This window comes from Corvus moneduloides, chromosome 6 (assembly GCF_009650955.1).
Source record: "Corvus moneduloides isolate bCorMon1 chromosome 6, bCorMon1.pri, whole genome shotgun sequence".
Classification (NCBI taxonomy): domain Eukaryota; kingdom Metazoa; phylum Chordata; class Aves; order Passeriformes; family Corvidae; genus Corvus; species Corvus moneduloides.
Genome location: NC_045481.1, coordinates 48606386 through 48623536, shown reverse-complemented (window position 1 = coordinate 48623536; position 17151 = coordinate 48606386). Strand labels below are relative to the sequence as shown.

Here is a 17151-nt window from a genome sequence, read left to right as displayed (position 1 = left end):
TGATCAGCAGCGAAACTGTTAACAGTGCCTGACAATTAATTATTGTCGATGGGCATTGCAGTTTGAACTTCCCCTGCCAAACAGTAACAGATCACACCCGTTAGGGCTATTGTCTAAGGCTTTCTTTGGACATATCACTGGGTTGAATCACGTTGTGCTTCTTCTCAGGATTTTCTTCCTCAGCCACCGTGGTTAGAGAGTCGCCCTGGTTTTCTGAGCGAGAGCTGGGATCGCAGACAGGGTGCTGGCAGCGCGTGGGAGATGTGTTTGAGTGCCATGTGCCCCTGGAGCAGAGGCTGTGCGTGCGGGTGTCTTCTCTGCGTCCTGTGCTGATCTGCAGCTTGGAGCAGAGTAGCATCCAGGCGGGGATCAGAAAGCCCTCTGTGCATGTAGCAGGCGGTGAGGAGCTGGGGAAGGGCTGGGGGCTCTGAATGCAGGTGTCGCGTGGGAGAGAAGAGTGATTGCCGTCTGAGGCAGCGAGCATTGCGGTGAGTGTCCTTTTCCCCTTCCCCAAGACTGATCCCAACCTTCCTACTTTCTTGTAACTCTCTAAAATCCTCCCTTTGTGTAGGCTCTTTCTTTATGCCTTTCAGTTTCCCCCTTTTTTTTTTTTTACCTGACCTCCTCTTCTTCCCTCATCTCTTACTCCCCTCCTTTCAGTTTCCTCTTCTTTGTTTCCATCTCCCTGCCTCTGAGGCTGGACATGGTCTTATGCAATTGCAGTGGGCTCTCTGAACATTAGTAGCCTTATGCTTTGGGAACCTTTGACTGGCAGGAATTCTATCTAATGGACTTAAAAGTATCTGAACACCCTATTTGCATTTCTGCCTGTCTGCTCAAAACCACACCGGCACTCAGCTAGCTCCCTTGAGGCTTGAATTCTGATAGCAGCAGCTGTGGCAGTGGCATCCTGCAATTTGCTTCATCAGTTGACATTTTAAGGAATTTGGACTGATGTAACAAGGTTGGCCATTTTACTGCCCTCAGCTGCTAAATAAGTTGGGTATCTCCTCACCTACCTAAAAGGTTGGTATAACTGGTTTTGTTAGTGAGAGCCCACATGAAAGTGTGCCCCCTCCATATGTTTTTGTTGCTGTTGTTATTATTGTTATCCAGCAGTCTGTATTGATTTGCGGTATATTTTATTCAGCTAAACCCATGATCAGCCCAATTCTGCTCTGTGTCTAAATTGCTTGTAGAATTAGGAGTTTTAGCAGTGTTTTCGAGATCAGGAGCAAATTCTTTTCAAAATTAGGTCTTCCCTATGTAAACAACTTGTACTACCTTTTAACTGCTGTTCTGTAATATTGATACAACCCTCCCCTAGTGCGAATTCAGCTATGCCAGTATGAACATGCTTATACCAGTGTGGCTTGTTCCCCTGTGGGAAAGAAGAACCAGCTCTTCCAGTATAAAGCACTTTTATTTGGCTCTGGTTACATCCATGCTTTTGTTGTATCATCAGAAATACACCAGCAAATAATACTTGCAATTTAACATGGGTCAACTGGTACAAAATCACGTATAGAACAAGTCTTGGTCTGCAGACTACCTCAATAACTCTTTTGACAAGCAAGTGTTGAATATGCTGTGTATTTATAATCTTGTCTTTGTGACCAGAGGTACAGTGGAAAGGCTTGGTGTTACTGTCATTATGTTAAATATTAAGTATTATTCACAGTTAAGAAACTAAGAACTGGCCAGTGTGTTGGCTATAAAGTCATGACTGTGAGTCATGTGAGTCGTGGTTGTTGTTTATTTATAAATAAAGTACCCAAGATTTTATTCACTTCCAAACTGATTACTGACCATTGCTTTTATTTGCAGCCAATTGGCAATGTAGTGGCAGAGATGTAAATTCCAGTAATGCTTACTTGGATGTGCCTTTGAGCTGTCAGGGAAATAGACAGGTATTTTAGCAATGTCACAGAAATGGGTCCTGAAAATCCACTTGCACTGGGGAAATGCCTGGTGGGTGTGAAACACCTGTGGTCATCAACCTCAGTCATCAATAGGGCAAGGCAGTGTAGAGACCAACAGTACATAGTGAAACTTTGAAAAATTCCAATCAGACACTATAATCCTAAACATCATGGCTTATTGGTGGGGTTAATCTAGATGACCAGGACCTATCTTGTAGCAAGAAATGTGTAGGGAAGACTCTTGGTGTTTGCAGGCAAAGGAGAAATACATTTGCTATCAAAATCACTTTATATTCAGAGCTTTTTGGGAAGGCAGTACCACTGATAGACTAGGCTCTTCTGGGGAAGAACTGTCTTAATTGCACATGCCTGATGACAGATGTCTGGAAACATGGGACCTAACTAAAGCTTTTAGGTTCTCTTCTACCAGAAAAAGTAAGTGGGATCCTTTTCTTCTGCAAGGTAAGAGGTTATTTTAAGTTATTTCAAGGTGATAGTAACGTGAAGGAGTTTATGGAGGGGGGAGAAGCTGGTGCCATTAGGAAACTGCAAAGCTCTGTTAGAAGGAACGTGCTTTGGTGTGCTGCTTGTTGGCACAGTTACCGTGTCAGGTTGTTGAGGGAAGTAAATTTTCACAGAACCTAATAGTTTCCTCCTATGAGTTAGTGTCACCTCTGTCTCATTTAATTCCCACCTTTGCTTGTGGTGAGTGCCATTTCCATGCTGCATTTCTCAACTTCATTACCTCCAGACTGAGCACTGCCTGGGGAACAGCTTTCCAAACTGCAAGCAGCTTGTTTTGCAGAGCAAGGTGCAAATTTTCTCTGCTGTTTTTTCCCTGAGTTCTGTGACTCCCCACGTCTGCAGTGACGGTGGCAGAGGTGACTCCTGTGAGCAGGCTGGGTCTCTGCCTGCAGGCTGGGGCTGCAGCTGGGTGGTGCTGGGGCTGCCGGGGTGGCACAGGCAGGCAGCAGTTGGTAAAACTGGTGTATGGTCGTCAAGAGCAAGCAGCTGACCGTGAACAAATCTGCAGCTGGGTTGTAACCCAGCCTGGTGTCCAGCTTGCCCTGGTCTTTGCTGCCTCTTTCTAGGAGGAAAGTGATCTGTGGGAGTCCTTTTGCTGGGTTACATTACTTCTTTCCCTGAGCTGACTCATGGGTTTTGTCTGTTCTGTTTGCATCGGGTGGGAACTAAAGCTGTCAACAGCTGATCTTTCACCTTAAAGAGTCCAGCAACATTGGCAGTCCTGGAAGGAGAGGCAAAGACATCAGACAGGTCCTTGCCTGCATCTCTTGGCAGCATGGTTTGCAGTCAGGACAGTTCATGTGAGATTGACAGACAGAGGCAGTCCCAGCTTGGCCCCACTCCCACAGGAGTCTGCAGAATAGACTGGCGAGCAGTTTTGAAAAGCTCCTTTTTATCTGTCTCCTCGCCTTCACTTTTAACCAGATAGGAAATTGTTCATTATAAAAGGCCCAGTTGTCCTTACAGCAGTCTCATCACCCATGTCTGAGGTGATGCTGCACAGGAGAGAAGCTGTTAATATCTGTGTTTATACATTTCTCTAAAGATGAGGAGATGACTGCAGTGGAAGATTAGTTTTGCTGTGAAAGGCACTGAATGAGCCGACCTGATCGAGGGGAAGACATTAAAATGTTACGCTCTTTAGTTTTCTCTGCTTCACTCAGACATTAGCTGCTGTGGTCTGTTGCTGTTTAGCAAATATGTTTGGGTCCAAGTGCTGCTTGAGATGATAGAAGCCCAACATGCTTTTTGAGGCAGAGGCAATTATTTGTTATGTGTTTGTACAGCTCCTAACACTTTGGATTGCTGTGCCTCCTGATTGCTAATGGCTGAGCAATAGTGTTTGTTAGAGCAGTTGGTAATAGCAGCCTGTGTTTCTGCCCTGTAGGGGAATTTGGTACATGTGCACAACCATGGATGTTAAAGATTTTGTACCTTTTAGAGGCACCACGAAGTCTGTACAGACCATCTAGCCTTCTGCCATTTTAAGTGCTTCCTTACTTCGTTTCAGAGATATTTGTTTATTCTTTCCCCTGTTGCCCTCCCAAACTTTTCATATCTTTCCCATCTGGGCTCTTGCGTTTATAAACTCTTCTGTGTTTGGAGCTTGTAGGCAGCAACCACTTTGAAGCCTGCTTTTCTAACACAGACCAAATCCAGGGAAGCCAGGAAGCACCATGGGCTCTTGCCTCTGTTCTACGAGCTGGATGCTCAGCCCTGCACTCCCTGCTGTCAGTTAGCATCACCCTGCTAAGGAGGCCACAGAACTTCCCTGATTTACACAGCCTGGGGATCTGACAGAGTACAGATATTTTCATTCATTTTGGTTTGTTTGTCTTGAGAAGTCACAGTGTGGCAGCTCCAGCTCCTGTTGTGTGAGACTCACATTACTGAAGCCTATCACTTTTTTCCTGGTGTGGAGAAGAAGAGCTGGTCAGCCCTGAGAGGGCCTGGAGTCCAGCCTCATAAAAACTGTCACCTTTTAGCCCTTCTCTTTGTCACTTCCTTTCCATAGCAGAGAAAATGGAAGTGTTTCCTGCTACCTCCTGTCTCTCTGTGATAAATTGCTGTGTTCTGTATTGGAAAGCATTGTATAGCTACTCTTAGCACTGCGATAAAGAAAATGCTGTGAACTGGCTGTATTGTGTTTGGCTTCCTTTCAGACAAGGCCAGTCTGGACACTGAGGACCTGATCTTCCTTTTGGGCCAGACCTCAGCTCACATTTGTGTGGGAGGCAGGGATTTATGTTTGCTTAAAGCCACATTTGTTCTTTTGGCATGGAGCCATTGAAGGTCAGTGTGATCCATAAATCTATAGAAGCGGGGTCTGCAGGTGCCCCTTGTTCTCCATATCCTCCTTTGAGCTCTCTTCCCTGCCCCGTGGCAGTGCTGGAACTGGCATGGACATCCTTGTGTTGGTGTTGTGCTGCATGGTTAGCACTTCCCTTACCCTCCCCAGCTGGGAGCTCCCAGCTCTCCAGGCAGGGGTGGTTTTGATCCCCCCCTTGTATTTCCAGTTGCCCGTGCTTGTAACCAGGAGGGTTTGTAGCTGAGCTATACTGTTGTTTCAGTTTGGATTTTTTTTTTTTTTTTTTTTGCCTGGATCTTTCCATTCAGTGACAAAAAAAGCTGGTGTCAGTATAGGTTATCTTTAAAGTGATGAGAATAGCCCTATTCCTGAATTCCACAGCTTTTCAGATTTGTTGTCTTTTATCAAGAGCTGTATTGTTAGGTTTGCTCCCCACAGGCCTGGGAGTCCTGATTCTCCAGGGCTTTAGCTTATGGCTGATAACTCAGTTTCAGTCTTGCTTATGTCCAGCATGCTGCCCCTGGTAGTGGAACAATTATATGAGTAGCAGAGTAGTCACTGGCAAAAATACTGGGATAGTTTTAGTTGAACAGGTAAAAGGAGATGGGCAAAGACAAATACACTGTGAAATTTTTATGACGTGGGTGGGCTAATCCAGCTGTGTGCCTAAAATTCCCTCCGGCTGAATCAGAGGAAAGCCACAGTGCAAAGAGTTTATCCTGTCTGCTTGTTTTCACTGTGTGAGGTAAACTGGGAGAGAAGGAGGGACTGAGGTAGGCACAGAAAGGTTTTCATCCTGAGAACTGAGGCTGAGAGTGGGTTTCATCGTGCATGCTCAATCAGCCTTTGCATGGTTTGAGTCCTTTGGGGTCATTTAACACAGCATAAATCCCACCCTACACGCTCCTTGTGAGTTGTCTAGTTTTCCTCCTCCTGCAGAGATTTTTAATTAAAAATTTAGGACCAAAATAACTGCAGTACCGTCTTACAACTATTGTTGAAGGAAGAGCTGGATGCTCTCATCTGAGAAATAGGGTGGGGTTTATGCAAAGATACTCAGTATATTAATTTCCTGTAGAATTTCAGGGAGACTGGCTATATCAGAGGAAGTATAGGTGGATTCTAAATTTAAACCACTGTACAACAGATCTTGGTATACTACAGTGCCCAAAAGTCTGAAAAGCTGAACAGGGGCATATAAGGATCTCTTCAAAAATAGATGTACTTCCTTAAAATTTATTTGGTCATGTTTATTCAGCCCTCCTTATGAAGGCCCCTGAGATTTACAGATCCTGTCTGAATCTGATAGGAGGAACAAGAAAGTAGAGGAGTGGAAAATTCAGCATGATTGGAGCCCCACAGGATGTGGTCATTTCTCCATTGTTTGCCTGTTCTTCAGAAGTAGGGGAGCTGTTTAGCTATAATTTAGTAGGCTTGGGGTCAGAGCCACTGGGTGGAAATATAGTTTGTTATAGAAGATGTCAAGCTAGAAATACACTTATAATCTAAAATTCTTTGGGATAGTAGATGCTCATGGCATAATCTGGAAGTGAATCTTTGTGGTATTGAACAGCACTTGTTTTGTGTCTTGTAAGATGGTCTGTAAACATCCTTTCCTGCCATTACCTTTGCCTTACTGCTGTGTCAAAGTTCCCTGTGGAGCCCAAGCCTGGGAATGGCTCAACAGACTTGAGGTAGAAATTGATTTTGGTTTACTTTGTTACAAGGGGGCAGTATTTCACAAACAAGGCAATAATGTCAGAAGGACCCTATCAAGCATGAAAGCTGGTCTTCAAATTAGTTTGGTATTTCCTAGTAATTGTGTGGTGGGAATGTGGCCCCAAGGCGCAATCTTTTTAGACTTAATTGTATAAAGGCAGAGGTGGATATCATAGAAAGCCATCAGTGAGGCTTGTAGTCATCTGGGATTTTTAAAAATGTCATTAAAAGTAGAATCCTTCTGTTAAAAGGGAAAATGATCTCATTATGTGATTTAGATAGCAGGATGAGGCTGTAATGATGCTCTTTAATATGGTATTTTCAAAGAAAAATATCAAGGCAAGAACTGACCTTGAAGATGTAGCCTGCTTGCAAATGATGTAACTGCACTCCTGTCCAAAGCAAAGTGTTCTTTTCATGGCTTTAAATCTCCAATAGCCTTAGCTAAAGCAGCTAAGTTACTGTCTTATTTATGGTTCTGTGTACCTGATACCATATCTCACTGCCCTGAGTTTATCCCAAATCCTGTCAGCCCCTGCAGGAGTGGAGATGGCAGGTTCCATGAGGGACTGGGCTTCCTCTTCCCAAAGCCTGTCATGGTGAATCCATCAGGGTGGCCCTTACCAGAGCCTGGGGTCTCTCACCCTGGAGGTAGCTCTAGAAGAAATGGGTTATTAGAAAGCTGTTCTCTTAGATATTCAGTTACAGTTAAAAAGGATTGTGTGGGAGGTCATTGGAAGGTATTCCTAACAGCACACCTCGAAACTTCAGGGCATGAGGGGATGTGGGATAGCCATTCCCCAAGCAATATGAACTGTGTGAGTTATGGAGAATTACTGGAAAGCTCAATGTGTCAAAGGTGGATGTGGTTTACCATTATGTAATTCATTAATACTGTTCATGGGACTCAGAGACTTGCTCCAGAAATGCCCAGGACTGGAGATGTTGTGTTCACAGTGGGCCTCAAATGAAAACTGCCACTGGTGTATGAGCTGTCGATATCAATAACCACAACAAAAAGGAAGCAGAGCACTTCAAGTCTGCTTTTGAGGTGGTGAGTTTTTAGTTATATGTCCAGTATTTTCATCTTTGGGCCTAATATTATTTATATTGAAATTAATAAGTGAGTGCTTATTTCCTTAACTAGTACAAAGCTTTCAACACTGTTTTTTAGTGCCTAACCTTTTGTACCATGTCTCTGTGCCTGAGCCTCGTGCCCATGGATGTCAAAGGGAGTGTTGCCTTTTGGCTTGGATGTGCAGTGCCAAATCACTGTGTGCTGCCCAGGAGCTGTGCCCACACTTCCAGCACAAGCAGCAGGGATTCAAGGGTCATCTGTATTGCAAGTGAGGTGGCTTATATCTGCTTACCTGAACAAGCTTGAGCAAGTAGCAGGCGCCAGCATAGATTTCAGAATGAACTGGCCATGTGGTGCTCGTTTGATTTCTCAGATATCATTTCTAGCCTGCCTTGGATGCCTTCCTTGTAGCCCCACTCCAGTGACCTAGCTGAAGGGTAGTTTGTGTGCATGTGCCCAAGTTGTGCTTATACCTTGATTTTGCATTGAGTTCACTGCTGAGAAGCAACTGTGAATGCTTGTGTCATCCCTGTGAAACTTTCAATTAAAGATGCATGGAAGTATTTCTAGATGAACCGAAATTTAGAGACAGAGATCTGATTCCTGAGTTTGTCTCAAAGTGAATACTTACTGGAATTTCTTGGCTAGTTTGTTACGAAAATTGCATCAGGAGATGAGTTGTGATCTGTGATGGCACATTTCTTCCTATACACTGCACACGTGCTTCGTTGTACTTTATGTTTTGGTGGGGAGTCTTTGCTAATCTGAGTTTTGACTTTCTTTTCCTGCTCAAAAGAACGCTGATGAGAGATATCAGTAACAAATAATGGTAAGCTTTAAATAAAAATTCAGTAAGATGGATAAGGTGCTTGGTATATACTTAACAGGTGTGATTTATCTCTTCAGTTGAAAATATTAGAACATGGGATTAAAGGGCTGAAGAGGATTCCAAGCAAGCACTTTACCTTCCTGAATAGATTGGTGCTTCAAGAAAATGCCTTTGCATGAGCTATATTGAATTGAGATGCCTTCAGGAACTGGGGGCTAAAGGAGATTATGCAAAGTATGATTTACTGAAAATAAAGTGAGGGACTGAGATAAAAAGATCTGCAGGAAAGGGTCTCACTCCTATTTTTCACTGAATGCTGGAGACTTTATCATCCTTCTGGTAGTGTGGGTTAGACCTTCAATTCTGCATGCACCTGCCATTACCAGGGAAATAATTAATGTTGATGTACTAGTTGTAATTACAGCAAGTGAGGTATGATCTATGCAGTTAACACGGGGAAAGACCAGTGGAATGCTAAGTCAGGAGACGCTCCTCAGTGCTAGTGGGAAATTTAATATGCTTTGTTAAATTAATAGCCTTTGCATAACAATCAATTTATAGTTTAAAGGGCAGAGGAGGTAGATGTAAAAATCATTAAGCATTCATTTCAGCAACCCACTCGATATTCTTAGCTGGAAGAAATCGCCAGTGTAACGTTTCCTGAGTCAGTTGCAACTGTTTTAAGAAAAAAAGCAAACCACATGAGGATTGTGTAGGTAGTGCTTATTGCAGTGCCCTTTTCTAAGCCATAAGGTTGCAGTGATCCCTTTCCCAAACACTACATGACTTTACTGATGGGCTGGTGTTTGCTCACAGATGTTTATCCAAGCCAGAGATGATTCTGAAGATGAGGTTTTCCTACATGTCAAATAAAAACATTCTGCCCTATGTGACCCTACCTTGAAATTTCTTAGTCCTGTGTTAGATAGGGATCCCCAGCAGGAACGACTTGGGATGTCTTTTTCTCAGTGTAGGCATTCAGGGCCTGGTTTTGCCTGCAGTTGTTCTGTTTGTAGTCTTTGTACATAATGCTCACCGTAGAGAGAGATTAGTTGTAAGAAGATTATGCATCTGAGTGCTGCTGGTGTGCCTGAAGCTGGAAATGTTCTGGTGTATACAAAGAAAACATTAATCAAGACGTCTTACAGAGAATTAAGGGAGGAAATAGTTTTGTCTCCTGATTACTACGTGAGTTTCACTGCCCAGTGCAGGAAAAGGCAGGGAGAGAGGCAGGAGGTGATAGAAAGAGGTTGTTCTTCTGTTCTCAGAGAAAGCAAGGGCAGATTGCTGGGGTGGCTGTGGCAACTTCCACAAAAACAGCACAAGGGAGGCAGCTCCAAGGACTCTGCAGGACATGTGAGCTTTGAATTAGACTGTAGGAACAGACTAGCCATGCTCCTGAGCTTGCCAAAGCAGCTGAGAGAAATCTGTTGCATATAATCTTAACAAAGCCCATCCCTTGGTTGGAGATGGGTGTCTTCAGCAACCCACGTTACTTGATTTTCCAGCCTGGGCTGATTGGCAAGCTGAGTACTGCGGCATGCATAAAATCAGAGCGCTCTTGCAGTACAACCAGGGAGGAAAGGTCCCCTTGCCTGCACCACAGAGAAATAGCTGACCCTAAATAATTAAAGGAATAGAGAATAGCTGACACCTGCTGTGAAGCTCCATTGCTTCAGGTTCCAACTCACACCACAAGAGCCCAAAATATTCGGTGTCAGCTGCAATATGTGCATTTTGCCATTTCTCTAGTCAACAAACATGAATTAGGTAGAGAAAAACATTGCCTGCACAGCCACTTTTTACTGTATCAGGTTTCATTTAACTGTTAGTAGGGGGTTGGTTGTCCAATTATCTATCTTATTAATAGGCATTTTTGGGAATAGCTTTCAGAAACAGATTTCTCAGACTTCCTAAATTGATTGTGGTTCTTCAGCTGTTGTAAATCACCAGCACAGCACTGAACTAATAATTTACCCTTATTGAGGATCTGTGCTGCTGTTTTTCCTTATGAATACTTAGAACTGTAATCACTAGAAATGTATCTGCTAACAATTTGCCTTCTCATTTCATTCATGAAATTTTTACCTCCTCAGGGTTAATTGGATCAGGAAATGTCAGTATCTTTAGATCTAATTTTCCCTGTTGATGCAGGCTTTGGAGTGAATGACTGCTTTGAATACAAAACACAATTTAATTTAATTTCTGGGGAATACTTAGTGACCAGAAAAAGAGAAGGTTGTTGGAAGCAAGCTTTGAATAAATTAAGAGCCCCCCTTAACTAGCACAGCCTTCTTGACTATATAAAACCCCTAATTAACTATTTATAGAGAAGTACGTATTTCCAATCTATTTTAAAATGCTGGAAATGAGAGTAAGCAAACCAACCTACCCACAGGTTTTCAGAGGGTAAGGACAACATAATATCTGCACAGTGTTTAACTGTGTGGTAATTATATATCAGGAACTTTGAAAATTTAAAGAAGGAGCCAGGAAAATTCCATCCCCAGAAGCTTCAAGCCTGATGCTGAAAGTGACCACTATCTTCCCAGCAAGCACAAAAGGCCCAGGATGCAGAACAGCTGTGTGTGAAAGGCATCTCTGCAGCCACAGTGATCATCTTTACGTGTTTTAATCACTGCCTTCATCCAAAATGGGTCCAGTCCCAGAAGAGGAGAGCAGTGGCAGTTCCCATTTGCTTTAATAGCAGCCACGAGGTTTGCTGATAAAGTAACTTTTATTCTTGCCCCATTGCTCTGCGTTGGTTATTCCTGAAGCCACCTGGGAAGGGAAGTCCCACTGTGCTGTTGCACCCGTTAAATTCACCGCTTTCATTTGTCCTGTGCTCCGTGGGCGTTTGACATAGACTTCTCTTCTGCTGTATTTTGCGTTTTTAAAAGATAAAGAGGTCTCAAAGACAGGGTTAGTAAGAAATTTATTTCTTCCTGCTGAATTATTTATTCCTTTTCAAGCTCTGGTGAACAGCCTACATTTAACAGCCCATTACTGCTTAGAGAGCTGTCAACACAAAAGGAGCAATCCTGAAAAGTACTGTGTTTAGTGGCTCTATCAATACTCTCTGTATTACCTTTCCTTCATTTTTAGGATCAGGAGCACAGAATGGAAGGGCAGAAATTACCTGAGCTGCAAACTTCAGGGCACTTTAGTCTACCAAGGCTAACAATCAGGTAAATCCATGCAAGAGCTAGAATGAAGGCTTTTCATTATGAGGTTATTTTCCTAAGTGAGCTTATGGATTCTGCACCAGTTGGCATCTTCAAATCAAGACATGTTGTCTTTCTAGGACAATCTTCATCTCATCTGCTGGATTTGGAGGGAATGCAGTAGCAGTGGGTGACATTTCTTGCCTTGTGTTACATAAGTGATTTGGCGACAGAATGGCAATTTTTGGCCCTCTGCAATTCTGGCCCAATTTTGATTTTTACCTTCTCTCTATTCCATGAGCCCCCACAGAACTGGTTCCCATGAAGCATCTGCCATATCCTGAAGCAACCTCCAAAATACTGATTTAGAAGTAGATTTGGGTTTCAGAACAACAGTGTTGTCTTCAAATCAGCTGTGGAAGATTTGAGGCTCAAAATCACTCACAGTGATTTTGAAGAAGAGGTTTGTCTTCTGTTGTTGCTTATTTCTTACGAGATACATCAGCAGCACTAAATTTTTGTATGTTTTCTGGATTATTTGGGTGTGTAAAGAGCCCAGTTATGAAAAGCAGTGAATGCACCTCGCCCCTTCCTGTTACATCCCTTTGGAAAATTGTCCCTGGCATCTACTGTTCATCTTCCCCTACAGCTCTCATGAGCTTTATGTTATTTGAAGCCAGCTTGGGCAGTCAGACCTTTATGGACAGATATTACAAGTAGTTCTCTGAGTAAGTGAGCAATGAGGCCTCAATTTCTTATGGATTTGTGGCTTATGTTGGATTCACTGATGTTTGGTAATAGCTGGGTTCAGAGGACAGCTTTACAGTTTCCCTTCTTTCTTTAGCCACTGATATTTTAAGAAGATACAACTTTTAAGAAACTAATATTTTCAAGTTTTCTAATGCCTGTCGGAGCTCTGTGACTTTTTCAAATGGGACAAAAGGGATTGGGAGGGAGGATGAAACAGGGTTAGATACAGATGCAGACACACACACAGATGTCTTTTGGAAACCAAACCAAATATTTCAAGTTTATCATAGAATCTTAATAATGTGAACTGCATTTTCTCCCAAAAAGGAAAAAAATGTCTAATATATTAAGAAAACCCAAAATACAAAAGAAAAAAAGTTTGGTTTTGTGATTTTGTGCTACACAAGAGCCTGTCTGGATGAGGATCAAATGTATCTTATGTAGGTATCTTTGAAAAACAAGCCAGAAAACACCATACTGGTGGCACGGTGCGTTGCATGGTTGTGTGTGTGTGTGTGACAGACCCATTTCTGCTGCTGTTTCTTGGGGAGCTTCAGTCACTGGGTGCTTTCTGCCAAAAAGCACCAGTTAAGAGGAACTTACACTAATTGATCTGTGTGGTCAAAAAGAGATGAGCTGCTGCCACAAGTTTGTATGAAGATAGGTAAGAGAAGAGCCAGACCTGAGAAAAGTCTTTTTCCTTTGTTACTGGCTGTTCCCAGTTGAATAAGGCCTCCAGAATTTTTCTGCCATCAGGCTGATGGCTTAAGTAACTGTGGGAATGAGAGAGCATCAGCACAGTAATTCTGACAATTATTCTGTAGTTAAATAGTGTGAAATAATAAGTGAGCAAAACATTAGAATATTGGTCTCTCTGCTTCGTAAATATAGCAACAGTTGAAAGAAAATGTGTTTTAAGGTTTTGCTACTGACATCAGTGTGAGCTGGCTAGCAGTTTTTCACTGACACAGCTCATGGTATTCTGAGACAAAATGATGATGGACCCAGCCTTTCTGTTGCCTTGTCAGGGTGTAAGAGCTGATGGATGGATGGTTTATGTTTGTAACCTGTTCTTCAGCCTGCTTCTTCTGGGTGGGCCTGGGATTTCTGAACACCTTCCTGCACAACTGGCACAGCCTTGCCAGGTCACTGCTTTTTGGGGGAAAATATCCCACTCATCTGCTTTTGTTCTGAGCCACTTACGAGCAGTTCTAGAGGTAGAGAGTTGAGACTGCCTTTCTGGGAACAAGGACAAAAAATAGCTCACTGTTAGCATTCCAAACCCAGCTATTTAGACCTAGATTATTTTTAAATACTTTGCTTTCAGACACATAGCTGGCTGTATTTTCCTCCTCTCTCTCCTTATTTTTTCTGAAGTTACCGGTTAAGTTTTGTGTCTTCCCCGCCACCCCCCCTGCCCCCCCAGCTGTATGCAATCAAGAGTTTCTAAGCAAATAGAGGTTTATTTACATTGCTAAGTTAGGTATGGTACCTGCTGCCTCGGAGATGCTGCTGGCCACAGGGGGAACCTGGGGACGTTTTGAGCCTGGACGTGTTTGCGGAGCGCTTTCCTGGGCTGTTGAATTGACAGGAGGCAGGGCAGCAGCGAGTGGAAAGCTGCAGCCACCTCATTTCACCCAGCTGCATGACATGGCATCAGCCTGAAACACAGCCCTGCAGGAGGTGCCAGGCGAAGGCTCTGCCCGTGGCAGCCCCATCCAGCGTCCGTGTCCTGGAGCTCAGACAAAGCCTTTCCCCAGGAGTTGTGTGAAAGGGTTGCAGTGAAGTTCTGCTGCTGAGTGTGTGCTGTCTTACACTGCTTCACAGTGGGGCCATGCTGACACACAGGGCTTTTGGAGTTCTCGGAGAGCACTGCACAGACCTTGTTTCATCCTGCACGGATGATGCAGGCTCACAGGGGACACACATCCCCTTCAAATGGCAGCTGTGTAGCCCGAGGGAGCCCCATTTTTGGGTTAGCCCCACCTGCTACCCATTAGCCTGTTGTTGAATATTACAGACCCTCACACCTGATGTCTCAGGCATCCCATGGTGAGCTGGTTTCAGAAAGACCTGCTGCTCAAAGTGGTTTTGGTAACCCATGCACATTGCTGGAGTCCAGCCTGGTTTAGAGCAAATTAAGCTCTTGGGCACTGAGGCCTTCTCTTGGGGGAAAAAAGGAGCAGATTCTCTCTTGCCTTCTACACAGCAGCTAGTTTATAAAGCTGATGCAGCCTGCTGGGCAAATAAATTTTTAAAAATTACAAAACCTGAAACACTGGGCCTGTTATCTACAGGGATTGGCTGGGCAGGTGGAGCTACAGAGCCCAGATAAAACACAGGAGGGGAGTTTCTCAGTGGGACACATTCATGGCATCTGCTTATGTGGTGTCTTGGCCGTGAAGGCTGAGCTCCAAGAGGCCATGGAGGGTTCCCCATGAAACTGGGGCATTTGGGCAGCTCAAGTACAGCGGTGGACCTGGGAGCAGGAAGGGTAGCATAGGGTGTTCTAGCCTGTTATCAGCCCATTTCCCACCTGTGCCACCTTAGGAGCATGTTGGTCCTGCCCTCCCAAACTGCACTGTGACTCTGGGCAACCTTTTCTTCTTTGTTTTCCCAGTAGCCTAAAAGAGATGGGAAAACTTGGAGATGCTTTTCAGGAAATGTGTGCTATCCTTAAAGGATTTTCCTTACCTCAGTAGCTGTCCCCCAGAGAAGCAGCAGACCTTGTGGTGAGGGATGCCACCCAAAGGCTGGGTTAACACTTACTGCTCTCCAGAGCCCTGCCTCTGGCTGCACATGGGGAGAGAATAAAGCCTGTAACTTGGGAAGGAGACAGTCATAATATCTGTTTGTAAAGGGTAAGAAAGAACTGCTTGTTGGATGGGTATAAAAAACCCCTTTAATTCCAGCCAGGATGGTCTAATGCATTAGCCAAGCCTTGGTAAAGAGCAAAGTACCACCAGTACAGGGATGCAGGGAGGCTTTTGGGGACACAAATGCTGGTCTTTACCCTCACAGAGCAGCAATGGTTATCTTACTGATCAAACTGCAGGGCTGATCTTAATAGCATTTTAAAGAAACCAAAATCATTTCTATGTGTTGTAATAGGAAATAAGGGTGGGAGTAACTGGTGTGATCTCCTCTTGCTGCTCCCTGCAGCCAGTGCAGCTGGTCTTCCTCCACACAGCTCAGATTGACGATGATTTGTGCGGAGACAGTGTAACTCTGCTGGCACCAATGGAGTTGCATTTATGAGACTCAAAAGCCTTTAAAAAAAAGAGTTTCAGGCACTGTGTACTGAATGTTAGGCACTGAATGCACCCAGTGAGTAGCAGTTATCCTAATAGATCCTCGTAGGCAGGAAGATGTTATACTGCCTGGATTCACTGAGGAGCAGTGTCCTCTTCCCTACAGTTTACCAATACTGAGAGTCAGCAAATCAGTAATTGTAGCTTCAAACTAATGCCAGTTTTTTTCCCCTGCATAGCCTTCTGGCACTCTATAAAAAGATCTGCTACACTGCATAGGATTAGGTGGCTTTGAAGCAGTGGAGCCATGTAGGTGTGAAAACTTTGATTTCCTGTGTCTTGAAATGAACTGTAATTTCTATCTTTCTTTTTCAGAAAACCCCCACAGCTCATGCCATGAAGGAGGAGAACTTTCTTCGTCGCAGGTTCTCCCTCTGTCCGGCCTCGTCCACCCCTCAAAAGGTTGATCCTCGCAAGCTGACGCGCAATCTGTTCTTCGGGGCCGACAATGACATCTACCCACTCAGCCCAGGTTGGTTTCTGGTGTGTCAGTGCAGAAAGCAGTATGTCTTAGGTGCTTGACTGCAAGTAGGTATTTTAGCATGCTGCCAGGAAACAAAGAGAAACAAGAATGTGAAACAGAAAGTGAGAGAAGCTGCTGCAACACAGGTAGTACTGGATCCCAGACAGTGCTGCTTTCATGATGCTGTTGTTTTTCACTGGCATGGCATTAAGTGGGAATGGAGGGCATGAGAATTGGGGTTTGTAACTGTTTGAATGCTGCATGGCCTTACATTTATAAAATGACTATAGTGTTTTCAGGCACATCCACTTTAAGGCACTTGATGTGTTTTGCCCTAAGCATTGGACTTGCTTAAAATTTACTGTCCCCATTTGCAGATGTTTAATGGCAGGTTTCCCTGTTCAGATTTAGAGCCCAGGATAAATATTACAAGAGCAAAATTTCTGTGGTTAATGTTCTGTAAATATCTACAAGCACTACAAGTACCAGGAATCTTGACAGGTTGCAATGAATGGCAGACTGGCTTTAAGCATTCTCTTTACATCTTTGGGGTTTTGTTGTTTTTTTTTTTTTTAGCTTTGAATTTCCTAGCACCTTTCTTGAGGGGAAAAGAGCTCATTTTATTGTTTCAGAATTTGTTGCTCACAGTAAACATTGGAGTCTTTCCTTGATTGCAGTTTGCAGACAGTGCTGCCATTCCAGTCTGTAAACAAGTGCTTCAGGGGGCAGTCACAAATTTGTTGAGCTGTCATCTGCAGCTGCCATGTCAGTGCTAAGTAGTCAAACCTCACAGCACCTTCGTGAGGTTTCAAAACACTGATATCTGGAGAAAGAACATAGCATCTGTCAAAAGGTTTCAGTGCTCATATAGATGTAGCACCCAGCAGCCTCTATGGGCTTTGCAGATGTAGTACAAAACCAGGTCTGGGTTTCCTGAACTAATTGTTTTTAAGTGCAAAGGTTTCAAGGGACTCTGATTTTGCAGGTATTTTCTTTATGAGTGTCTGCTGTAAGGCAGTGGGGAGCCTATTTTCAGCAGTGCTGACTAATCCTGGCTGTCACTGAGGCTGGAAGCTTCAACA

The 17151-nt window shown here is 43.8% G+C and overlaps 1 protein-coding gene across 8 annotated transcripts in view; it reads left to right on the top strand.

Moving 5' to 3' along the window:
- OSBPL5 (oxysterol binding protein like 5) overlaps nt 1-17151 on the top strand; it is a 202842-nt gene that overhangs the window by 97784 nt on the left and 87907 nt on the right. For 7 of the 8 annotated variants that reach the window (XM_032110746.1, XM_032110749.1, XM_032110750.1 and 4 more), the window contains one exon: nt 15922-16078. In XM_032110746.1, the coding sequence (XP_031966637.1) occupies nt 15922-16078 (157 nt within the window). Of the gene's footprint in view, nt 1-172; nt 489-15921; nt 16079-17151 lie in introns of those variants that run through there. The other variant, XM_032110748.1, reaches the window with a different exon arrangement.